At 37.9% G+C, this 26,878-nt stretch overlaps 2 protein-coding genes across 3 annotated transcripts in view; both read right to left on the bottom strand.

Annotated features, from left to right (window-relative positions):
- The window catches only part of fam172a (family with sequence similarity 172 member A), a 143,474-nt gene extending 130,918 nt beyond the window's left edge, over positions 1-12,556 (bottom strand). The window contains exons 1-4 of the mRNA XM_017427964.2: positions 12,484-12,556; positions 11,710-11,850; positions 9,806-9,907; positions 6,428-6,528 (exon numbers count right to left, since the gene is read on the bottom strand). Coding sequence (XP_017283453.1) covers positions 6,428-6,528; positions 9,806-9,907; positions 11,710-11,815 — 309 coding nt within the window. The 5' untranslated portion in view covers positions 11,816-11,850; positions 12,484-12,556. The remainder of the gene's footprint in view (positions 1-6,427; positions 6,529-9,805; positions 9,908-11,709; positions 11,851-12,483) is intronic.
- A 2,973-nt stretch (positions 12,557-15,529) lies between these two features.
- kiaa0825 (KIAA0825 ortholog) overlaps positions 15,530-26,878 on the bottom strand; it is a 120,819-nt gene continuing 109,470 nt past the window's right edge. For both annotated transcript variants that reach the window (XM_037977854.1, XM_017427907.3), the window contains one exon: positions 15,530-16,452. In XM_037977854.1, the coding sequence (XP_037833782.1) occupies positions 16,272-16,452 (181 nt within the window). In that variant the 3' untranslated portion in view covers positions 15,530-16,271. The remainder of the gene's footprint in view (positions 16,453-26,878) is intronic.

The raw sequence follows: 26,878 nt of genomic DNA, 5'->3' as shown, positions 1-26,878 counted from the left end.
ACTGTATACACATACACACAGACACATGCAGAAAACTCATGTACAGGCACACACCTCTTGTCTCTTTAGTCCAGAGCTCTCTCCAAAAGCCACTTACCCATAGACACCAAAGAGAACAAGAAGAGGCATCAAAGCTGTTTATATAATGAAACTGAAAGAGCTGCTCTGTGCCGTATCACTGACTGCACCCAGGAAAGTATTCCTGCTTCTCCAGAGAATAGAGGAGAGCAAGAGAAAGAAAAAAAAAAAGAAGAAGAAAATCCCCCCTGAACAATGCAGCACAACAAGCATGGCAACAACAGCAAAGCACACGCAGAAAGAGAGAGACACCAAAAAACGAGAGAGCGCGTAAGGCAATAGAAAGGTTGTTTATTTTAAGTCAGCCTTGTGTACCAACAGAAAATGTATTAAAATAGGCCCTATTGTTGTGAATTTGTGATCTGTCAGTCCATGTGAGAAACAAAGAGAGAGAAAGAGGCACTGCCATAATTCCCATGAGGTCTCTGTCATTCTTCTGTCAGAGGAGAGAGGACTCTCCAGGGGGAGAGAAAGTTCTCACATACAGACTGACTGACAGACTGTTTACACCTAGCGTAAATTTGCCTCTGTCTACATGCCCTCCCTGCTCGACTCATCCTAACAGCATCGTAATGACCTCCTCAGGTGTTAACTAAGAAGATAGCAGAGGGCTGATTCAAAGCAAAGTCTTGCATGCCACATGGGTGTCAGCTGTAGTGACAGATTTCTGTCTCTTTTTTTTTTCTGACACACCCCTCTCCCCTGCATCCCCTGTCCAATTCCCGTCTCTTTCATCAACTAAAAACAAGCTCCTCAACTCCCTAAAACCATTTTAATCTGACTGTCTGCTTCCTTCTCCCTGCTCTGAGCAAAAGTAGCAGTGCTTTGGGAATGGAGCCATGATGGCAGTCACTGACTCAGGGCAGACAGCTGTCATTTATAGTCTCTCTTTAGAGGGATCCCATTAGCTACCAAACAAAATGGTCCACAATTGTTATGTGGCCTCCCAGTGCTTTAAGTACAGTACTAAGGCCTGTCATCAGGCTTACTACCATGAGCTGGATGCAACAATTCATAAATACTCTTTGACTCATTTATATTAACAACCAACAGATGTACAACCCAAGAATGAAGTCCATCCCTTTAAGGTTGGTGCTGTTTATTAAATAAGATAGTAGAGGGGTTTTATATTTCTCTTTATTTGTGAATGAAGGAGAAGCTATATTAAAGTCCCTGTAAAGTTACTCATTAATAAAATATACTGACATTAAGTTGTTGTTTATTTTATTTTTTTTCCTGTTTTTAACATGGTCATACTCAATGTTACTGTATTAAAGATTTATCTCCAAATTTCAATGTCTACATAGAGAACCTGGACTGCACATGAATAACACAAATATTGTCATACTAACACAGGCTGTAGATAAGGATTGTGTTTCAGCTGTAAAAAAAATGAAATCTTAAAGATTGAACTGGACACTCTGCCTGAGATTTACATGTTATGAATGAACTAATAAAAGTCCATCAAGCTCAGGCGCTTTTTTGTCATTTAAGACTTCAATAAACTCCAATTTGAAAAGAATGTCAAATGTGCATACTAGATGTTAACTACGTTTTACACTCTACTATACCCACCTTGGTTACACCTCTTGGTTGTATAGTGACCGAAAGGCTGACAGTATCTACAGTATATTATCGAAACAGAAGAAGGCAGGAGGAGAAAAACAATGATAACAGAGACTGCAGAGTATGTAAGAGAGACAGAGAGAGAGAGAGAGACATTTCTAATTCAGCCATCTGGCTTGCTTTACCTCATTATAATATTCTGTCTTTGTGTGTGTGCGTGTGTGTTTACAAATTTGTGACTGCCTTCCATTCGACAGATGCAGACAGAGCAGAGAAGAATCCTCATTTATTAACAGCTTAATAGAGCTCCATCTGGGCCAGACCCTATGCTTGTCTTCTATCAGAGAAATTTATCACTGAATCACAGGAATTAGACTCCAACTGACACCTACACAGACTGAGGTGACCCTGCTGCTCTGAGCATCGCTACACAGACAGCCTGCACTGTTTTACAGCTGTAATACAGCCATTATGGTAACAGAGCAAAGGATGGAAAAGGTCACCACTGCAGACACTGGTGAGTTATTTAATTCCTTGTTCTGTGTTTGAATGCAAAAACAGAAGGAATTTATACAAAAGTAAATAAAAACAACACAACAATTCACAATATAGATAAAACAGACAAAAAAAGGAAAACACAAATAATATATTTTTTTAGAGTGAGAAAAAGGTGAAGCCTTTAAGTAGCAGACTTCTAAATATCCCAACTTATCCAAAGACAGACAAGCTATATTTTGTGGATGTAATAGTTTTAGACTACAAAGAGACAAAAACAAAATTAAATAAACAAACAAACACCACACCTATAAGATAACTGCAGGAAAACGCAGGCTGTTTGAATTGTCCACTCATTCGCTGTATATTGCACCATGTTGTGTGTCAGCCATGTTGTGGTGCTGTTCAACATTTTAATTGTAATTTTTCATACACTATATAGCACCCCTGAAACTGGTTGTGTGGTTCAGTAAATGTAGTGTACCGAAGTTGTACATTATAGTGGTGGAAATAGACCATGATGCATTGCAGCCTGAGCCAACCAGCAGGCCAATTAAGGCTAATGCTAACGTTCACAGCTCATTATTGAGATTTTCAGACTCTTTGAAAATGCCTTTAATTATCTAGATGGCTCTAATATAACATGGCTCATCTTCAACTCTGTCTGAGCTGTGGTGCTGAGAAATGAGAAAAAGTCAAGTTATTGTATGTGTAAAACATTTAAGTCCAAATATGAAACATTTGAAACATTTGCTACATTTCGCAATGTAAAGTGAGCCGCATTTCAGCCACTTTAATGTTGTGTAGCTTGTTTTTTACTACATACTACAACTTTAAAATAAGTTGTTCTGTCTGTAGGTGACAACTCATAGTTTTAGTATATTAAAGGTTTTTGTGTAGTTACAGCTGCAGTTCATGGTTGTGTAAAAAAAGATACAATACAACAAAAAAGTGTATGTGTAAATAAATTTTATATCAGTGTTATGGAGACAGATGATGTTAATTACATTTTCTCAGCCTAAACCTGCAAAATTATGTTGTCCATCACTTCAGATTCAGGCGTGTATTCCGACGTATCTTGCTTGTGTTTATTTATGCGACATCTGACTGTTAATACTTGGCACGTAATTATGAAGTATGCTGCGTTCAAGTGATGTTCAAACTGTAAAAACACTGCACTGTCCCCTATCCCCCATTTAGTCTGCTATATAAGGACCACAATGTAGTGAGTGAGTGAATGATTGAACAGTTTGAACACAGCCACAGTTCTATTTCCAAATAACAGTGTATCCTCTCAATAACTTCAATTCAGATGATAATTAGATGCTCTCTGACTATTCATAAAAACCTATTGTGCATATGAAAATTTCTGTTTTATTGCTTTTTGAAACTGCTTTTGGTGTTTATCTTGTTTTTCTTAGCAAGTCTTACATATGTATGATAAGTGGTCAACAGAATTTCACATTTAGTAGTCACCTTTATCTACAGTATGTGCACCCCCTCATTGTCAGCAATGTTTATGAACCTGGGTCAATACATCCTAATTACAATTTTTTAAATAATTTTAATATCATCTTCAATATAAACAAAGATAACAATTAAATATAATCTTATTTTATGTCTGTTATCTTTGGTATTTCTGCATGAATCTAACTAAGGAAATGGGAAGAAATTATATCTTACTAGCTACTAGTAAGTGCCTAAAGATTTGATTTAAAACTATCCATCCACACATCCATCCATTTTCTTTTCCTGCTTTTCCTTTCTGGGTCACAGGGAGCTGGTGCCTATCTCTAGCAGTCACTGTGAAAGAAACGGAGAATTCTGAACAGGTCACAAGTTGGTTTAAAACTAGTTATTAGCAGAGTTTCTGTTATGTTTCTTGAGTTTAGGATTGTTTTTTTTTCATCCCTGAATTATTTATAGGTTAGAGTGGAGTCTCTCAAATTAATAAATAAAAAACAACATTCTTTTGAAAAAGGCCAGGTATTAAACAGAAAATGAGTGAAAAAGCAGTCAAAGTCCAAAGAAAAGCTTTGAAAGGCTATCGGAAAATTAAAACTATTGGTCAATACCACTCTGGAAAATTACAAGAGAGTCTAGCTCATTGGAAGCAAAATAGAAATAAATTACATGTGATTTAAAACTTTTTTGACAGTATTATAAGTCACAAAACTTATATATAAAATAAGATAATTTTTTTAAAAAAAGAAAAAAAAACAATCTAACAACTTTTGCTCAAGCTAGATTTTGTTCACATTCTCTTTTCTGCTTACAGACCACCACACTAACATTTTCCATCACCCTCTTTCTATCTGTTCCTCCATTCAGACAAGGTTGAAGTGCGAATTGGACATCTGGTGCTGTGATGTGTCTGACAATACAGCCACCCAACCCACCCCCTGGGCTCCCTCAGATACGTAAACAGACACACAAATGTGCGCACACACGGATTCCTCCGAGCAACATAAGGAACTGTGAGAATCGAGACGGTAAAAGGACTAAAGGAAAGATGGACTAGGTATGTTTCTAGGGAAGCAAAGAAAGGAATGTGAACGGACATTAGGGGGCAACAATGATGCTATTACATTCACACGGCCAGGGGCAAACACATGCACCCAACAACCTTGTGCTTTAAGGTGTGTTGAGATGTAGTGTTAGCATATACAGACTTGTCTGCATTTACACTTGGTCAACATTTAGCTTGTCATCATAGCTGGCACAAAGAAATAAAAAAATAATTCTGTGTAACAAGACTGGAGGGATGCCCATGGGGATCCAAGCCGAAATCGATCAATTGCAAAAAAAAAAAAAAAAAAAAAAAGCAAAAACAGGTGTGACAGACATCTTTACGCCCATACATCAAAAGCCTGACTAAGCAGTCTACTTTTATCAAGCATACAATTCAGTAGTTGTGCATATTTAGAATGAACACAAACCAATACATTTCTTTTACTTGTAAAATTACGTGTGAGGTACAGTTTTCATTTCCTTAAATCATCTGTGGCTGAAAAACAGCAGAGACATAATATTGCTTATTCAGATGGTGCTCCTTTCTTCTCAGCCAGTTAATCTCCTAAAGCACAACTCACACAATATTTGTTCTCATTACACAAAGTCGTATCAACAGGGATTGACACCAATTTCTTTTTCTGTCTCTAAAGAAAATACTTCTGTCAATTTTTTAATCACAGGATGAATAAAATTTGCATACATTTCGCTTGATTATTATTTGTTTCTTGCAAATGTTTGCCCTGCTCAGAAGCCTAAGTTCAGTTAGTGTAAGTGTTTGTGTGTTCTCTCAGGTCCTCGGCTTTCCTGCTACTAAATGTTTGTTTCGCTTCATTTTTTTTTGATGGTGGCAGATAGAGCCGGGGCAGGCAAAAGAACAGAAGGGAAACAAGCCTTCAGAGGGGTCTGGTTCTCAAAGGAGCTTCTGTATACCTGCATTAAAAATACTAAAAACATCCAGGTAATCCCACAAAAAGGTCTATCTCTTTCCTTTGAACTTCAAAAAATGTACACAACAATTAAAAGCAACATGGAAGAGAATGAAAACAGAAAAAAAAGATTACAAAGGAAAATTTGTCTCATTATCTTTGTGCACTCATAAAGTGGTGGAACTGTGAGGGTGAATAAGAGGTGAGTGTTAGCATTTAATAAAAAAAAGAACATCAAGGAACTTCAGAAAAAAAGTATCAGGAAAATGTAATATGTTTTGTTTTTTGTTGTTTTTTTAAGTGCAGTTACCCAAACAAAACATTCATACAACACATATACACCAACGCATGAACAGTCATTAGAATTGCATGTATGTTTATGCACACTGGTTCTGCAATTTGCTTTACTGCCGTAAAAACTTTCAGGACAACGGATTCTGTGATTTCCTTGTTTTCAATTAAAAACAAATCTGTTTCTGGTTGAAATCCTTGTTGAGTCGGGGCAAACTTCAAGACATCCTCCTAATGTCAAATGAGGAAGTGTCAAATTGTACAATCTAATAAAATTCCACACACTGAGAGGGTGAGGTGTGTGTCATCTGCGTAAAAATGAACAAAAATGACTACACCTTCGCTGTCTTGTCACAAGGATGTCTTAGCACCCCACATGTGAAAATCAGAGTTTTTAAAATCTGCTCCTTCGGGGAGATGTTTAAAAGATTTGTTTTCAAAACTCTTACCACTGTCTTTGCAAATGCACCAAAGGTCAAGACATAGAGTAAGCTACGTTGTAAAATAAAACAGGCTGTATAAGTTCTTGGTATGCCAGCAGAAAAGCAGTGTGTTACCTCTCCAAGAGCTTCATAGCGTTTCTGATTCCAGCGGTGCAGATCTTCTCTGGCATTAAATACAAATGGTTCACCTGTTTTTATATGTCGCAGCTGGCCATCTGTAAGAAACAGAAAAATGATCTTGACCTGTACATAAACGTTGCATTGTACAAATTTCAAAGTGCACCTACTGTTCAAATTATGCACACTTCCTGCTTCTTTAAAACTTATTTGTATGTTCTCAAGCTACAGCTAGGAGGCCCAGTTGTATGTGTACAAAAAGTGCTTTATAATCTGCTGAAGGGAGTGCAGGTCTGTAAAGTGGTACTGAACCACACTGCAAAGGTCTCGGGAACAGTCTTTGCGTAACTGATTCATTATGATTCCGGGAAACTAGGAGAGTTTTTAAAACACTGAGAATTTATCTCATGTGAAACAGTGATAATACAAGAAAATGTTGTTCAGAAGTGGCACTACTTTTCAAACAATTACCCTTCCGTGGCTGTGGAACCACTACCTTAGCAATGAGCCCATCGATCCTGCGGTTGACACGGCAACACAATAAAACACTAAGCAGTGTTAAATTTAATTTTGACCTTTATGACTGCGAAATTTGTAAGCGCTAAATCACAAAAAGTGCACATACTTAACCCAAATAGCCAGGGGGGCCTCATACTTTTTCAATTATTGCACGATGTGAGGGAAAACCCATCTAAGGTATAAATAAATATCTTTGCAAGATAAAAAAAAAGTCTATGAGCATTTTTTTTTCTTCATTTCCTTCTAAATTGCCACCATTTTACACCTCTAACAACGTGATAAATCTCACACTGCTCACTTACTGAGTATTACACTACTTGCTTTCATTGTTAGTTGTTAGACAACATGTAATCCTGCATCTGAGTTTGGTATTATGTAGCATTTAGAAATACATTTGCGCATAAGAGACAGAGTGGGACACAAGTGAAAAACTTAGTATAAAGAAGTGTGTGTGCACAAAATGTACCTTGAAGAAAATAAATTATGCATTCATTCACTGAGGGGTGAGTATCTAAACACCACAACCCTAAGAGGGGGAAGAGATGAGCAATAATGAAATCCAACTGCAGAAGAGGTGTGTAAGTGTGTGTGCGTGAAAGAGAGAGAAGGAGAATGTGGGATGCAGCTGTATTTTCACACACAAGAGAAGAGAAGGGTGCAGGGTGTGTGCCTCTGCATGTGTGTGTCTACGAGAGAAGGTGGTGATCAGCTCCCCCATCTCCCCCAACAGAACCTCTCAAAGGAATAACATTTTCTCAACTTTTTCCCTCTTTTTCTGTCATAATTAGCATTCTGTTCTCAATTTGGCCGCTTAATTAGGTGTACATAACCTTGGATTTCCAGTAATGGAAAACCGGAGGGCTGGTGAGATGAAGCCATCATCTTCAGTGATTAAGATACCTGCAAACTATTGTACACAGCCTCTTCTGTATTCATATCATTACATGGTGAAATTAACATTTTTGTTCCACCTGTCTCGGGCTAAGGTAGCATGGGTGTAACTATGAAAAAGCTTTGGAGCCAAAGAGACTGCTAGTCTGGATACTAGAGATGTTGCCGGAGGGCCACCATGGCTTTAATGAAAATTATATACTTCGAAAAAAAATATATATATATTGACAAGATTAAACAAGTGCCTGTGTGGGTGTGTACCCTCTGTTTCAGGTGGAAATTTTATGAGGGGTGAGGCAAAAAAAAGAGGAAATGTAGCGAAGGGGGAAGAGCAGCGACAGAAAAATAGCAAAGAGGAGGTGGAGAGTTAGAGTTTTCTTTCTGCCTCCATGGTAGACTGAGCTGAGACTTGAGGGTGGGGAAGAGATGTTGGTGGGTGTTGCATAATTTCAGGTGCTCAGTCCCTGTTCTTTGGCACAGCAAGGTTATGCAAATTCTCCGTCAGGCAGGGGCCAAGGCTGAGTAGGTTACTGACGGGCCGTAGAGTACACAACATGTCCCCCACTCAGCCAGCCAGACACTGACAGAGAACAGAAAAGATAAGAGAGACAGGGGAAAAGAATACCGGGGAATAATAAGAGCCAAAATCACCAGCACCACATCCTGACCAGCTCCTCCTTCTTCTCCCCACCTGCTTTGATTAACACAAGCCAAGAAAACAATTCAGAGACTTTCGGATCATCCAGGCCCAAACTAGTGTGGGTTAAGCTTTACTTTCTGCTGTATTAGCAGATTAAATCTGGCTATGCACTGAGATTAGCTATTTAAGATTAAAAAATGATCCTTATTTTCTTCAATTTCAGGTTGCTTTTATTGCCATTTAAACCACATACAGAACAGTTAGAATATAGTGGAACTAGACAACAATCCCCCCTACCATGGCTTTACATAATCAGCAACACCGACTTTCAAAAGGAAACATGAACTCGTGAAACGTAAGACAACACAGTATTAGTTCAAATGTGTAAATATTACAAGACAGTAAGAACATCACAAGTGAAGATAACAGAACATAGTAGACAATAACATTGGTTAGATATGAGAGCAAAAGCAAAGGAGTGATTCTTCTCCCAGCACATTTACGATGAAGCATAATTCTATCATCCTTGCAGAATTTAGGTAATTTTAAAACCTGTCCCTCACTCGCTAATTTTCTGTACCCTGCCAATCTCGTTCAGAGTATTGGGGTGGGGGTTGAGGCCTACCACAGCAGTCAACAGGGGAGAAGAAGAGGACAAGCTGGACAAGGAGTCCAGTGGAGGTACGTTTTAATCAGCAAAGGTGAATTCCAAGTTCATTGTGCTATTTCCGACAGCTCTCACATCAACAACTAACACTTGTGACTAAGTTACACTGATAGTAAAAATAGTAAAAATAATACACCATGAAGCAAACTCTGTCGTGTTTAACAGTGGATGTAAAATACTTTGAATTACAAGTCCTTATTTTCCTTTTCTGGAGTAGTTTCATCTCATTCTAGTTCAGGTTTGTGTTAGTTTGATCTGCCCTGGGCAGCATTTAACCCTGTTTTAATTTGATTCCAAATTTCAAGTGGGGTGTTTCTGACCTCATCATCTTATTCCATTTTTAAAATCAATGAATGTACTAAACTGCTGATTTGGCCAATTTCTAATGTTTTACTTTCTTTGGGGAGTGCTGAGGTAGCTCAGTGGTCAGTGTTGCAGTCTTGCAATCCTAAGGCAGGTGGACACTCACTCAGTTTGAAGGCAAATAAGCTAAAGGTCAACTGAAAGGTACATTTTGTTGTGTTGTTTATTTTCCAAAATCATCCCTTTTTTGACCTCAATCCAGTCGCTAAATTAAATTATTGGCCATAACTATGCGTTGGCTCTTGGATTTCATGACATTCACTTCTTTCAGCAGGAGACACCGATTGGTACTTACGCTCATTGAAGGCATATTCAAACTCCTCCAGCGTTTTGGGGAAAATGAACGGAGGTTCATCTTTCTTCATTAATTCATCTAAGTCAATTCTTGACAACAAATCTATTGGGGGGAAAAAAACAGCATAAGACAATAAAAAAAAGAGTAAATAGAGAAAATTCTTCCCAGCTGCACAGATTTTAAAGACAAAAAATGTAAGAATGATTGTACTCACATATAAAAATAACTAAACCAACAGTGATATTAATGTCTGTCAAAACAATCACTAAAGTAGAAGGCACAGAGGTTCTGGGAACAAATATTACATTAATAAAAGATGTGTGAGGAATTTAGATTTAAATGTAGGCAATATACATTTTGTTCTGTGACCTACTCCTTATCCAGAACACAGTTTACATTCATATTTTGTGTTTTCATTTCAAAGGTCCTGTTTACCCATTAAGGCTATGTAGTTATAACTGCATGCCATGATTTTTGGCACACCTTTTCTATTGTATAAGTGTTTGGGCCAAGCAACTCAATCAGTCTTAAAGCTTGGGATGTAAACCAATAAACTGGGACCACTGCAAAAGACAGAAAGAAAAAAGTAACCTATTAAGTTTTTATAATTTCAGTTTACGAAATTGATTTTTAAATATGTTAGCGGTCTTGTTCCATCCAGAGGTAGGGAGTAAAATGAGTTTAAAAGTCAGCAGTGCAACGAGAGGAGCAGTTAATGGAGACTGAAAACCAGATCTTGGATCTTAATTCTGTTAAAATGTCCTTAGATTTGCAACAGTTTGTGAACAGTAATAAAACAGCTTACTAATTTTAGGGTTCTGTGGCTCTCATGCAATAAAAAAGACAAATCTGTGAACACTAACATGCATTAGTATATAAAGTATAGGTCAATAGCTTTACTTCTCCTCTAAGTACTGCTTTTGTTTTCTATTCCTATTTGTTTAAATTATATATGTTGATGTTTGGGTGTGTCTGTTTAAACACTGTGGTTGTTTTAAAGTATTAGACTTTTGCATTAGTAGTTACAGAAATTTTTAGCTGTTTCTAAAAGGTAGAAACATGGATCGGGCATTAGACATCGACTAGATTTTGATATGTAATATTATTTTTGTATTGTTCCTGAAGCAGTTAGGAGCAAGACAACTCACTGCAGAACATGTCAACTCAATCAAGAGTTTGTTTTTTTCCTTACATTTAACAGTATAATGTTATCATTGTTTAATGTCTGATACTTATTAACTGTTTTATTTACATTATGGTTAAGGTTAGGAAATAGGGTTATACACGCTATATACATGTTTATATATGTATATACACGTTTAGCTGCAATGGTAAATAGTGCAGTGAGTTCTCATCATTGGATGTGTTGAGTTATGATCACAGTGCAGTGAGTTTGCAGTGAGTTGACCCCCCCAGTAGGCACGATTTCCACCAATTTCAAACACCGTGTCAACCTGGGCATCAACAAAATGCCCCAGTTGATCCAGCAGCTAAACCAGCTAAATCACATGATTGTTTTTTTTTATAATTTTATTTAACCTTTATTTTACCAGGTAAGTCCCATTAAGATCACAGGACCTCTTTTATTCAAGGGAGCCCTGGGCTGATGTAAACGAAACAACGCTGTTTAGCTTCCAAGCTCTAAAAGCGATGAATAAAGTCAGCGAATCAGCTGAATATGATAGATTACAGGCTCCGCACGTTAATGTTGTCAGCTATTAAATAAACCACAAACTTCTACTGATAGGTCTCCCCTGATTTAAGGTGTGACCTCCTACCACCAGCCAAGGCTTCGCTCTCCATTTAAGAGGAGGCCCCTCTCTTTCCCCACTTGTCAACACTTCTCCCCTCGTCGAAGGGAGCGTGTGGCCAGCCTTTTCCTCTGCTGCAAAATGTGAATTCACCTTTGAGCGCAGTCGTCTTCTCCCTGTCGTCCTGGCCAGCGACCTGGGCCATGGTGATCCACAGTAAGTACAAGGCTGAGGTGGCAGCACGAAGAGAAGAGCGCATGGGTCCTCCCCTCACACGGATCACTCAGATGACTCCTAACATACAACATTGGGTAAAGTAAGACCGTCAGTACATTTAGGCAACAAAAGCGGGGTGTGTTATAACACAATCACGCACGGCTCTGAAAGTCCAACTGCCTTTTTTTTAACAATAATAGTAAATGTTTAACAACTTGTTGCACAGAAGCAGGAGCGCTGTGTGACAGCTGGAGACATAAACACTGTCCTGTGCAGACATAAGTTAAATAACGTTTTGAATAACAAAACAAAACCATGACACGAGAGTTAAAGCACAAGTTTGCCTACAGAGGTGTTGGTAAAAACTAGTGTAACAGCACGTGCAACAACTGAGTCAAAACGAGCCCAAACATTTTTTTTGTTTTGTTTTTGAAACCAGCAGGTTTAAATAATTATAATATTTTTTACACGCCCAACCAGTTCGGAGTGCTCCGTTTCTTTCTGCACAACAAACAGCGTTTGTTTACTATTGCAGACTCGTCTGAAGCACTCCTGACGCTTTTACATTTGGAGCCTGTCTTCGAGCGGGTAAAACATATTATATTCGTGTGTTTATTAAGACGAGCGGTCCAGCCAAACGACCCAGGGAGCTCCGGAGAGGAGCAGCTGCTTACAACAGACGCATGCATACGCCTAGTTCGACTCACGCACCATAATGTTTATATTTTGCGACTGTCCTGTTGTTCCTGCTTCCTTGAAATTTCTAAAACAGGAAGGACTCTCGTCAGAGCGGCGTGTAGCGCGTGAGGCTTCCGGGTTACCGAGGCAACGGACTGGAAGTGAAATTTAAAGGCACAGCGGCGCTCCAGCAGCTCTGCCCGGTCGTTTGGCGTGTGTGTCGCTTTAAATGTGTCCGGCGCTTTTTAACGGAGAAAACTGAAACTATCAGACTGTCTAAGATATATAAATATATATATTTCTCCAAAACCGTGGTTCGTTTTAGCGTCCTGGCCCCAAAAATAACAATGACAAAGACTTTGCGACCCCAAGCCTCCTTGGTTGAACTACTCAAACTACTGCTTAAAAGAAAGTAAATAAAAAATAGACAAAATAATAATAATAATACAAACAGCATAACAATTCAAATTGTATTTTTTATTATTATTATTTATAACAATAGGTTTTTTTGTCTTTTGTAACAATAATAATGAAGCATATGCTTGCAGAAATTATTCAAATTTTTTGTTTCATTTCTTGAGGTTGTGACCCTCAGCCTGATGTTTTGTGACCCACAGTGGGGTCTCGACCCTAAATTTGGGAACCACTCCTCAAAAATGCTCTTTCTTTTGGACAACATATGAATAAAAACAGTTTACCTCACTGAAGACAAAAGATATCTAAAATCACCTACTGGTTAACGCTGAGCCTTTTATCATCGTATTAAGCAGGTCCACAGACTTTTGGACCTTGACATCAAGACAACTTTGTTTTCTTTATACCAGTCACATGGTCAAAGTGAGCAAAAGATGGGTCTCTCCCGCTGGATCTGAGCAGGGTATTTGGTGAAAGGCAGGAACCCAAAAAATGGTCAGTTCCTTAAAAAAGCATTTTGCAAAATTAGATTCTAACAAAATTAGCATCTCTTGAAAGACACATGTCACGCTAAAGTTTCTTTGTTGCTTAAAGTTTTTTTGACACAAAACAAAACTGTGATTTTCCATGAAAGTGATTCAAAATTTGCAATGCATGGATTATTAGGATGATGTTTCAAAGATGAATCCAAGAAATTCAGAAATAGTAAAAATAAATAAATAAATAAACCCTGGTTCTGTTTTTGTTTGATTCCAAAGGTCTGTTCACATGCTGTTCAAATGAAGCAAGAACACAGTTAAATTCCATTTTACATTTGTTTTTTGTTATGAAAACTTGTTTACTTTGCAACTGCAGGTAAGTCACTCCAACAAGATCCCCAGAGGACTCTGTGTGTCAGTGTTTGACTCAGTGGCCTGCAAGTACATCGTGCACAAGATGGACGACCCGTCTGCGGCGTGTCCAACTGTTGCTGCTGTAGGAAAATGATGGAAATGGTGTTAAGGTATTCCACAGTTAATGTATTGTCTTTAAACTAACAAAAAAATTACCCAAAAAACCTTGAAGTTATAAGTAAATTGAAAGAATATCAGAAGTACTGTGTATTTTACTGCAACTTTTCCATCATATCCTGTTCTAATCAATTTATAAATAAATATGTATGTGTCATTATTGTTTAGATTTATGCAAAGCTGCTACAGTAACACTTCAGAGGCTTTGTGCAACAATGTATTCTTCCATTTTGTGCCCACTTGAACAAAGTGTTGATGAACATTTATCAGCCTCAGTTTTGTGTGCACTTTTCAGTGTAAAATTAGGCACATGCTGTATGCACTTTCAACCAACTCGCCAGTTATTTTTGTGAGTTTGATTTGTGAGTTTGCTTGAAAATGAGGAGAAAAGTAGACAAACTGCCAGACTGAGATATGCTAGTTGAGCAAGAGGGAGCATTAAAAGGAGAAGAAGAAGAAGAAGAAGAAGAACCAGATGGTGGGTAAAACAATGGCTAGATGCTCACAGAAAACTGCTATTTAGACATGACCACAGGCTCATGGACGAACTGCAAAATTAGGAAGGTGGTGAATGTCACAGATACGTGGAAGTAATGTCAAAAGTACAATAAGGAACACACCACACCAGCAAAAACAAAATGGCTAGGCTACAGCAAAGTAGAACATAATTTTTACACTGTAATATATAGTAACTTGTTCAGTGTTTAATCCAATACATATGCAGAATTAACAACTAGAAGACGACATGAACATTACACCTACATTATTAATGCCACAAAACTTGACTTTTTACAACTTACGCTTCATTACTTCATGTTTTGACCCATGTAAAATGGAACTTCAAAATACACCAACTGACGTGGTACAATTTAGAAATCTGCGTGAGGAATGGAAACAGAAACTGGCGACGGTTTATTCTTTACACTCGTATTCTATTATCATGAGGTCTGGGCTTTCAAATGGTTGCACAGCACCGATAATCCCTAAATGAATGTGCATAATAAAATAAGCTCTTTTGTAAATCAACTGTCAGCTTTACAGACAGTTGTCTTCTGAGCCTATAATTTGTATACAGCAGGAACACAAATGCACGTGTGAACATCTACTGCAGGTACTTTGAGAGGTGTGGAGAAAAAGGAGGAGATAAAGTGATGTTTCTTTTCAGAAGCCAGTTATCATAAAGAAACAGTTTCGCTTGCCATGTTTTTTTGCAAGAGTACACAGTTTTATTGTTACATTAAAAACTGAATATTTGGAGAAAGCTAATGTTGTTTTGTTGATGTTTAGTCCGTTTTATTTAGAGACAAAAACAGCATTCAGTGTTTTTGTCCTCTCTAAGTGTTTTAGTGATAAAAATCTTGCTACATTTGCATTAAGTAGCTTGTTAAAGAAGCATCTTTGTCTGGTGCAGGAATTATTTCCTTTTTTCTCAAAGAAAATATAGTGTGTAGTAAGACACTGTGAACTAAACTTCTATTTATACTGATAAGAGAGTAAAACATGAGCTGCAAAGTCTTAAAAAAGGGAATCATTCTGTACTGCTATAAGTCATAAACGTAACTTTAAAGACACACACCATCATAAATTTCAAAATGCACAAAGATCACATACTGGATACTTACCACATAAAATAAGAAGAATCAGTCAGACCGTGGCTTTATTTTCATATTTAATGTCAAACATTACTTTTATAACACATTTCATGAATAGAAAAATATATATGAAGACATTTGAAAGAAAAAAAAAGAACAAATAAGTCTTGTGATGCCATGTTACCCATAAATGTTATCTCAGTGATCTTTAAATGCTGACTGAGATTTTAATGTGGGCCAGATTTTTGGGACAGATCTAAATCAAAATAGGTATCACTGAGCTTCCAAACCATCATATTTGATGTTTTCTTTCAGAAAAAAACAAAACAAAACAAAAACAAACAAAAAAAAGTCTGCTGACACCACTGTCTTTACACTCACTGTCTTGAAAAATTTCAGCTACCTACGATGATCACACAGTGCTATCTTGTCCCAGACAAACAAATCCCTGCTCTCCATTCCCCGCTACTGATTTCTGCAGATGTGCTCCGAAAAGATAAAAAAGCATCTGATGCAGCATGGAACAGCTCAGAGGGTTTGTCTCAGGTGTGTGTGCAGAAAAGAGGAAGAGACCAGCTTTCACACTTTTTTTTTTTTTTTAGTTTTTTTGTTGTTGTTGTTGTCTCTTATCCTCTCCTGTGTTTTTATGCACACACGTGCACATTTGCAGCATTCCGTACATGCCCAGGCCAAACTGTGTCAATAAAAGTGCAAACATGTGGACACACATGCATGTACAGCTTCTGGGAGAACATTTAAAACAAAATATTTTACAATATAATACAAATTCCAACAGTGCGGTCTGTTATTGGGCAGCACTTTCCTCAGATGGTTGTGTTTCCCTCTGGGTCTGCTTTGCTGGTGTCTCATCAGTTTCTGGAGGATCTTGTGTTTCCTTGTTGCAGCAGCAAACAAAAAATGCTTTAAGTTCGTCTACCATTGTTTTCTCTCCATCCTCCAGCTCTGCATTCTCCTGCATGTCCCACCTGGAACGCATGTAGACACACAAAACCAGCCGTTTTAATACAAACAAACATTTGTCAAAATTAAAAGGAAACACATTCAGCAGAAGCTGTGAAAATTCTTTTCAATGTGTTAGTTTTTTTGTATTTATTTTTTATGTTTTGCATATTCAAATTTCACCATCATACCAGATCAGCACTCCAAGACAATGCTGTTATGTTTCTGTATCATTCATCTATTTATATCTCACTCCAAAAAAAAAAAAGATCATACTAGCAGCCTGAATTAGACTCAGAATGAAAGTCTGTCCAAAATACATTCTAGTAGTGACATCAAATAGTGTTTCCAGATGGCATATTAACTAAACATTTATCAGACACATATATGTAAAATCTCAAAAGCTCTTTTTACGAAACATTTATAAGGTAGGCCTGAGACTCCTTCTTTTGTCTTTGTGTTATTTATGTATGGAACGGTGCAGCACAAGGCTTGACGTCAACATGCCGCTGTTACACCTTTAAGCTGCCAGGGGAGGTAGTCACAGAGCTGAAACAGTAGACATGGGTAAGGGTGAGTCAGCATCACGGCTCTAAGGTGGGATGTAGCGATGACAGGTGTTCTTGTTGACCGTCAAATGTGAGATTCTAAATAAGAGATGTCTCACCAATTGTCTACGTAGTGCTCCATGTCAACACAGCTGAATTATACTCCACACCTTCTTCAGTTCCATGATGCCAGCGTCTTTTATATTAGCTTACAATTTCATAGGATATGGAAGGCTTGATTAGTGATTTATGAACAGGCTTAAATAGAGGCTGACCTTTGCAGCCGGATCATACAATGGTTTTGTCAAAGGAGCTGAAGTTTGTCACCCAGATTTATTAAGTGTTTCTCCCTCCTCATCACAAACCAACAGCTTGTGAAAAACATGCAGCATTAAAAAAAAGTCAGACTTCTTTTTTTTTCTTTTCTGAAGCTTAACAGTAAGTACAAATGAGGATAAAACAACAACCAAAAACAGGCATCATGCACAATTGTAAGAACTTTCACTCATGCATGCATTTGAGAGGAAAATTAAAAACCTTATGTCACCATAAGTCACACTTTTAAGTCACAATTTTACACAAGTCTTTTTTTAATTATATTGTAAAATAATCATGTATAATGTATGTATAATAATGTAAACAAAAACTTAAACACTTACAACTTTTCGCAATTTCAAAAAACAAACTAAAATAAAATGAAACCACGGAGGACACTACAGAAAATGGCAGAAGTAAAAGTATACGCTTGGCCCTTTGTATAGATTTAGCTTGTGTTTTGTTTTCTTTCTGTCTTGGATTTCTACCGTGGCCAAGTTATCACACAACAAGAACCGAACAATTCATGTTAGCGTCACCAAAATTTACAGAGGAAATTGGAAAAAAAAAAAATGTTTTGCTTCTCCATCCGTGTTTAACCGCTTCTATAGTATGTCTCCCCCTGCATTTTCCTAATCTTAAAGGATCAGACTGGATGTACGGCTTCAATACGAGGATGTCAAGAGCAGTCAAGTTGTAATTCGCCTGCAGTAAATCTTCTGAACCCGTTCACGAGTGGCTGTGGTCAATCAAATCCATGTGAGGACCTGAAGGTTGCCTTTGAGTTGCCGCATTACATTGCTTCCAAAAAGAAATTGTCTGCCAGACGGCAAACAATTTCATTCCCATTGCAGTCTCTTTGTCTGCTTTTATCCTGCCCTCCCTTCATTTCTGTTTCTCACTGTAGGACAATATTCAAACATCATGTTCATTTGTGTGAGGTACACAGTGTGCGTTTAAAAGAAAAAAAAGAGTTTAAAGACTAGGAAATCCACATACATTTAATGCATGCTAACATGCACATCTCTTTCTCCCTCTCTGAAGAAGTTTCAGCCTCTCTGTCAAAGTGTCCACCAATCAGACATCATCTTTCACTATTTCACAGCTACTTTCAGTCTAATGGTTATCCTTTGTAAGGAAAGGAATTTCTTAATGTAAACAAGCCTTCTCCCTCCATATATAACTTAGGTCATGGGTCTTTCAGTTTCACTGGCTGTTTTTTGTGTTTGTCTTTCGTTGTGTTCGCTGATATAGGAATAGACTGAATCTAAAAAGAAAAAAAAGACATACAACAAAGGGATAAGTCACAGTACAGGGAGACAAGTTATTTCTACATTATTTTTGAGTGACACAGAATTAAACCAATTCGATATACAAATACTCGCACAAACAGAACAATACAAATGTCACACAGTGTGCGAAAACAAGAGCAGGAAACGGGTGAGGGAGAGCAGAGAGCCTGAAGAATGGCAGCCAATAAAAGGAGGGAGCGGGAGAGGAAGGAAGACAGGAAGGTACGGTAAAGGTTTTTCAATGTTTAATTTTCAAATAGGATTAAGCAGAATGACATTTAGCTGAAGGTTACATGCTCAGCATTGTCTTAGCTGATATTGATATGCAGGAGGCACCCTACTTGTCACTGGGACAAACACTGTTGATGAATGAGAAGCCTTTCCCTAGGAAGGTGTTAAGTGCAAATTTGAAATGAGAGTGAGGTAGAGGTGGGGAGAGACAGAAAAAAAAGAGAACACACACACACACACATATTTACACACAGTCTGAATTACCACAATAGTTGATGTAAACTGTCACTAGATAATGTTGCCAAAACTGTGAATTGTTGCGTAAGGCATAGGTTGCACATTTGTTGAGGGTGGTTGATCCGGAGCTGAAAAGGAGCTAAAAAAAAATAAAATACACAAGGTGCTTTGTTGTGTGCATCTAATTTCATCAACTACAACACAATAATGCCTCTTAGAAATGCATAAGTAGGCTAAAGTTGACAGTAACTTCACTGTATTCTCATTTCAGGCAACTTTTCCCCCGGAATTTACATCTTAATAAGCGGAGTCTTACCCTTTAATTCTTATGGGCTCTGCTCATTTCTCATGCATTAATACTGGAGCTGCTGACTTGGCTCTTCCTCTGAATACAGAATAGGACACACATATTAAGACTCATATATTTACAGGATTGATGCCATGGGAGATTGTCTCAGAGTGAAATGAGACGGGCTGCTTCAGATCTATTTCAACGTGAACATCAGTAGCTCAAGCTGTCCTAATCACGGGATGGTGCAGACACAGAACAGGCTGGATACTTCCTGATTTCGACACGAGCGACGTAAGGAGAGAGTAAAAGAAGAGCAGCATCAAAACAAAACTGGCAGTGTCACACGCAAGTGAACAGAAAGACAGTGTCTAAAAGATCATGAGAGTCTGTGGCCGGTGGCTTTCTTCTACAGCTGTCAGTGGGATGAGTGGTTTCTCTCACAATGCTGGCTGTTTGTGCTGCAGAGTGCACTGCCTGCTCTGCCACTGGGACCTCTGTTTGTTTAAAAGGTGCGCCTGTCAAACACCGAGCGCCACCGACAGCCAGACATTCAGCTAAATGACTCTGACAGCAGCCCTAATCAGAGGCTTTGCACATTGCTACAGGGCCTGGAGAATCCATCATAACCCAAGCCCAAATATTTAAAGTGCTAAACTTTCCAAAGGTCAGGCCTTTTTCATGCATGCCAGGGCGACATGTGTCAGAGAAGAAGAAAGAGGAGCACGACACAAGAGGGAGACCAGGAGAAATAGATACTGTGGCTTAATATCCATCATATATTTACTGGTCTCTATTGTAAATGAGATTACTTGTCTCAATTAGATTAGCTTTCTAAATAAAAGTAAATAAAATAAAATAAAAAATACATATTTACCACTGTGAGATCCACTTTTAGTTTTACACCTTTGTATTCAGGTTATTTGTAGTAAATACATATCATTTCCCATGGCTGTCAACATTGCCAGTTAAATGTTGCAAGATATTTGTTTTACATAATAATACACTTTTAGCAATTTACAGTAGAGGCTGTAAATTGTCAACTGAGATAGATGTTTTAGACAAAACAAGACACTCAGATTAACTTTCAGATAAATCCTAAATAATAGATGAAAAATGTGCCCAAAAAAACAACCAACCAAACAAAAACACAACGTCTGATTTCCTGATAGTCGTGAGTGAGCAGTTGTACTTTTTAAAGATGGATGAACTATTTCAGAGCAGGTTTTCAAAATTCAAACAGCAGCTTCGTGGTGAGATCAGAGCTCAGAGTTTGTGGTTATGAGCCTAAAGATGAGAAGTAAAAGTGGATAAATGTGCAACGGTATAAAGTTACCTTAAACCCCGAGCAGTTGGAAGGAGGATGTGTCTTAAAAAGTCTATGTATGTATTCAGACGTATACCTATTTGAGTAGATACGTGTCTATACAGTTTCATTTATTTTTTTCCACAGACTGCACAGCATGCTCTTTTACCAAAAGAAATACAATTAAATAAACTTTAAAAATAAAAAAAAATACTACATTTCATTCAAAAACAACAAAGAAGAGCAATTAGATGATAATGGATGTTGTGTTTTAGAAAGCAGTTCATCTGAGGCAACTGACAAGTTCACAATACAGGCCAGGAGGTCATTTCTTTGACTCAATTTCCATTGAGAAGCAAACATCCAATTCAATTTAGGTATGTGCCTGTGCGAGGCCATAAGCCAGAGGGAGATTGTAACTGACAGCCATTGGACAGCTGGCTGGATTTGAATATTGACGAGACAGAGACTTGACAGAAGGGATTATGCTCTACCTCCTGACTTACTAGCTGCTACACTGATCCATTCTATTGTCAGATCAACTCAGTGTCAGATCTACAGTACTGCATGTCTGTGTGGTGCGCTGTTGCCACTCAGAATTAGACCCTACCTGAGATCCATCTCAATACAAAATGATGTCCACTAAAAGGCTACAGGACACTCAGTACAACAACAAGGACAGAAATGGACAATATCAAAGCAAATCTGTTTCAAAAATGAGACAGCAGCTATCACTATCTTTGAACATGACCACAATGTTTGCACTACAATACAAGACTGACAATATTACCTACTTAAACCTAAAACTAGCTCACTGTAAATTTGATCAGAGTGCTGTCTACTTTCATGAATACATTCTCAATCTCATCCATGAAAATAAATTGAGACTTTTGAATAGATTTTTTTATATCTTTGGACTTCGCAAAGTTGGTTCGGAGAGTAAAAGCACTTTAAAGATATCTGTATTTGTAGATGAGCACAGTTCCATAACCTAGCCCCAGGAGTACACACTCGCATATTCACTATTTCTGAATTAAGACCAGATTGTGCAGAATTGCCCCAAATAGGAAATCTGCCACTAAATCTGCATCACATGAATGAATCTGCACCATTTGAAAATGTGCGTATTGATGTTTGTATGTTTGTGCCTGTGTGAGTCAGAAACGCTTTCCCAACCATGTCAAACAAGTCTTGTCTCCCACCAGGCACACACCCTCCCGTCTTGAGGGCCGTCAGGAACAGGCGAGTCATGGAGAGTCTGATCAAAGGGCCTCGGACAGATCTGTGAAGGCCCTTTGAAAGGACATCCACAGTTACACTTGCTGACACGCTCTTTCTTGCTCGAGCACAGACATATATATACAGGCTCCAAGGCATGCATAAACACAAGCGCATGTACACAGGAACTCGCACAAACACAAGACTTCAAGCACCAGTGGTCTAAAACTCTTAAGTTCAAGCAATGATAAGCAAATTAGAGGGCAGAAACAGCCCTTTTATCAAATTTCAAAGTGCAGAGAGAGATTCAGAGTAAAAGAAATACATGGGATTAGATGAGTGATAAACTTGATATTGAAATATTTTAATTTGATTTAAAAAAAAAAAGTCTAAGTTGGTGGTGAAAAAGATCAATAATTTATCACAGATTTCTGAGACAAAATGTAATTTTAAAGATGTGATAGATATGCATTTATTTATATATAAATCTTGCAAATGCAAGCAGCTAAAAGCTATAATGTCTAGCTATCGTATAAGTCCCCTAACGTTATTTCTTCTCCCTACATCACAAAAAGAAATATGGGACACCCCTACCTCCAAGCATAAATATGCAAAAAACAAATAGGGGTAGGGCTAACTAGGAAAGGGGAGGGGTGAAATGGAATTCTGCCCGAACCTCACTCATGTCAGCTAGGATGGCTCCTGGTTCCCATGAATCCCAGAGGGAAAAGAAGGAATGGCTAATGCACTGATGTTAAGTAGGGATCACCACAGTATGCAACAAAAAACAAACAAACAAACAGTTAAACCATTCCAAACAGCACAAAATTGGCAAAGATTGTACCCTAGAATTCCTGCAAACGCAAACAATTATTGGGTTTTGGGTTGCTGTATCTTTGGGCAAACCTTTCATTTGGGTGGGACACCAGTTTTTGGGTACTGATCAGACTGTATATGATGTGACCACATGTCTCAAATCCCTTTCCATGGCTGTTTCTAGCTCCTAATTATTCTCTATAGTCATCCAGGGGAAAGTTTGTGTAAATTTGCAGTGGCTTAATTACTGAATAATTTAGACCATGCTCCAAATTAATGTAGACATTTCCATATTAATATGTTTGCCTACTGATTCAACTTTTATTTGTACTGTGGACAAGAAGGATAGCAATTATCACAGCATATCATAGCAGTTGTTCTGTTATTTTAGACATCATTATGCTGCCTGTCCACCACAGTGTGACAATGAGTACTCCTTTATAGGATACAGTTCGATATATTTCTCAGATTCACTCCCTGTTCTTCTGTGGCTAAGATTATGCTTGAGGGGGAAAAAAAGAGGGACCCTGTTTGGGTTTGACAAGGTAAGGATCAATTTAGAAATGTTGATGTGTGCGAACGCATTATTATATGCAGTAAAAATGAGGACAACAACCAATAACCAAACACCTGCCAAGTCCACACAACTGTCTCCTGGTCAGTGCAGCCAGTGGATGACTGCCTCACACAGACACTGAGGCTTTGATGAGTCCTAGAAAGCTGACAGTTCTTTGCTCCTCTTATCTTCCATTCTGACCCCCCTTTTTCCCCCCACCTTACCTCTCCTTTCTTTTCCTCTTCCCCAGTCTCCCAACTGTTTGGCTCTTGTTAGGAGCTTGGCTGAAAAGGCTGGCACCTTTCACTGAAACAGAACCCCAGAAGATGTAGTGGCACTGAAAAGTGCAAGCATGTGTATTATGTGTGTGTACTGAGTGAGTGGGAGAGAGAGAGAAAGAGAGAGAGAGCGAGAGAGAGAGAAAGTCTTCTCTCCCTGTAGCTACAGTAAATTGTTAGCAAGACCCATTGTTAAGAGAGCCAACCACCTTAGCACCTCTCAGCTGAGTCCCGTGTCATTATGTACAGCAGTTATTTCCAACAGAAGCCAAACACTGATTCCACACAAATCTTAACCCATTTATTGCATCTATCCTTAAAGTTGCATAAAGCATTTTTTATTTTAAAAAAGCAACAACTTGTAAATGTATGCACAGTATGAAGACTAATTCATGTGCGCAAATCTAAGCATAAAAATACTTTTCTATCCTGTTTTTCTTCATGATCTTCTTCCTTTATTTTCTTCCTCTTGCATAACACATTTATTTATTTATTTTACTAACCAACTTGTTAGGAAGTCAGTAGGTCTCATTTAACCTATGATACCTGCTCTAAAAGTAAAAAAAAAAAAGAAAAAAAATACATAAAAGAGTTGCCATTTTTAATTCTTAGGATTTACCATGTCCTGGATGACTGAGATACTACACAAACTCATGATACCTGCCAATGCTCAGGCGACTCAACAAAACATCTTCCTACATAAGTGAAATAAATAGAAAGACTGAGAGAGACAAATAGACAAGTTGCAGAGTGAAACCTAAAAATAAGAGGGAAAGGGCTTAGTCAGTCCCAAAAGTGAGTATCTGCTAAAAATGAGCTGCACATGTACAGTCACGGCATGACTTACAACACTCGTGTGTGAGCACACTGAGCGTGGGCAAGCATCAGATGTATTTATAAAACTTAGGTGTAAATGCTGCACTTGGAGAATATCAAAAGGCTGCAGTGATCAGAAGGTTGTTCATGGATTTTTCTTTTAAAAGTTGATTTCCTAGAATTTATGAATACAAAACTAGATATACTAACAAACTTTAATTGGTCTTTTATTTGGGTTTTTACTGAGTTAAAGTTAAAACTCTACCCCTCTCTGAAGTCCATGTGAAACCTCAGCTCATTTCCACCTTTATCACCCCCAGATGATTTGTGCACCTACAGCTGTCTTTAAAGAACAATTATAAAAGCCTGTTGCGAAACACAATCTGCCTCCATCCTTGTGTCTGTATTTGGGTCTACTCCTTTAAACCTTGTCACCAAATGCATAAAATATAACCCATGAATTAATGAACAAAGACAATGCAGATAGTCTTTAGATTTTTCCCTCCACATGAACAAGCTCAAACTTTGAGAACAAGAAATACAACCATGCAAGCTCCCCAGTGAAGAGCCTACAGAGGGTAAAGCAGTTATTTGTTGTTGTTTCACCTCAGTTTTCTGCCAGAAACAAACTACTATGACTCCTTCAGTACTTTCTCTCGGTTTTATCGTGCATATATGAAGTGGAAACTCTACTAAAGAGGGTTGAGAAGATGCAAAACTGGCAAAACTTTTCACTTAAACCTAGCTTTATATAATTTCCAAGCCACAGTGAATAAATTTCACATTTCAGCATATTCTACGTTTAGCTGGGTGAATTGCTAGTGTGGTTGGTTTATTGGTTGGATATTTTCTTTGATACTGTAAACTCACCTGTTTCGCAAAGTAAAATACTGTTTTTACTGAAAGACTGGTGAATTTGTATGGTGTGATTTACAGACTTTAGATCACCTTTAGAACTGCTGCATGACATAAATGTAAAGTGCAAGAAAAACATATAAACCCATATAGATAATGTGCAATTAAACACCTATTGAGACTTCTAGGTGAGCCTCTTATAATTTAAATATGTTTGGCTGCTGGCCCCTGTCCACAGCAGGACATTACTTCCACACCTCAACTATATTAGGCGACACGGCTACTTTCCAGAGAACAGATTCATTGGATAAGTACTTTTTAAAAGCAGACCCTGCCTATGCAACCATTTTGATGTTAGCATGCACAACACCTTTTGCTTCAAACTGTGGAGAAATAACAGGGAGTAGTTGGCCATACTGTAAATTTAGGTGTAAAGGCTCCATTCATAATGACATTATTAGTGACGGGCTCCTGTGGCTTTACTGGGCCTGCATTGAAGTGATTAGTCCACACAGACATGATCTCACCTTAATATGTTGTGTGTGTGGATACTACATTTGGCTGGGGGTGCTCTGTTATTGTCTATCAGATCAGAGCCATGTTCTGTTACCATTTCAAACAGTTCATTTTCTACCATGCTAATGGCATTTTTAGCGGGTTAAGGAGATAAATAAATCCTTGCTGTCGCCTCATTTAAAATCAAATGCCACTTAATTATAGCTGTATGTGTTTTCAAACACTTTGCATAATTTATTGTTCTGCTCATTCCTAATCTCCGGATCCTTATCGAGTGCACCCTATTTTACCCCCTCTGTCCTTATAATAAAATTATAATGCTCCCTCTTTCAGTTTTTCTTTCTCCTTTTTTGCTGCCAACAGCAGTGTGAACGAGATAAGGAAAGCGATGAAAAGACGTTTTAAAGTTGTGCCTCACCTTGTTGGGATTTGATGTAAAGGTCTATTGTCAGCTCAGGAGAGCACACTGTGCACACACACATGTGTACACACAGCCCTCTGGCAGTGTTGCATTCCGTACAAACAAAATACAAACATTGACAAAAGTCTATGAAAAGAACAGCGCAACATCACAATTCATGATCTGCTTGTAGGCACATATATCAACAAAAACATGACAAATACTGGCACGACATCCCGATTACATTTTTGAGCACTTATCTAAGTGATGTCAAGACGCTTCTCCTGCTTTGGATTTGTACTGCACGACTCTATTTCATAATTTCTTTGAACTATTAATGTGACAGAAAAATTATATATATATATATATATATATATATATATATATATATATATATAGTATTACTGTTGCACGATAAAAATTTCTGAAAGTGTGGGGTGCTAATATGAAAACTTACTGGGTGAGAAAAAGAAAAAGAAATCTTAATGTTCAAGCAAATCAAATTTTAAATTTTTTCTTATGACTGTTATTAATATATTGTCAAATGACAATACATCACCAAGAAACAAGCAGCTGTTACTCCAAAATATCTATAAGTATTACAGAAAGTTCAGAAATATGAGCAAATACAAATCGCAATATACATTCATGAATTTACATTTTTTATCTTTTTGCATTCTGAGAGTGCGACGTGTTGCTGCAGCTGCTGAAAGGGGTGGTACAGCAATTGTCCAGCACGCACTGGATCAGAAACCAGATGTGATCCTTATAATCAGCGC

The sequence above is a fragment of the Kryptolebias marmoratus genome, linkage group LG1, assembly GCF_001649575.2.
Source record: "Kryptolebias marmoratus isolate JLee-2015 linkage group LG1, ASM164957v2, whole genome shotgun sequence".
Lineage (NCBI taxonomy): Eukaryota > Metazoa > Chordata > Actinopteri > Cyprinodontiformes > Rivulidae > Kryptolebias > Kryptolebias marmoratus.
The sequence above is the reverse complement of the archived record's forward strand: the minus strand, read 5'-3'. Positions and strand labels throughout refer to the sequence as shown.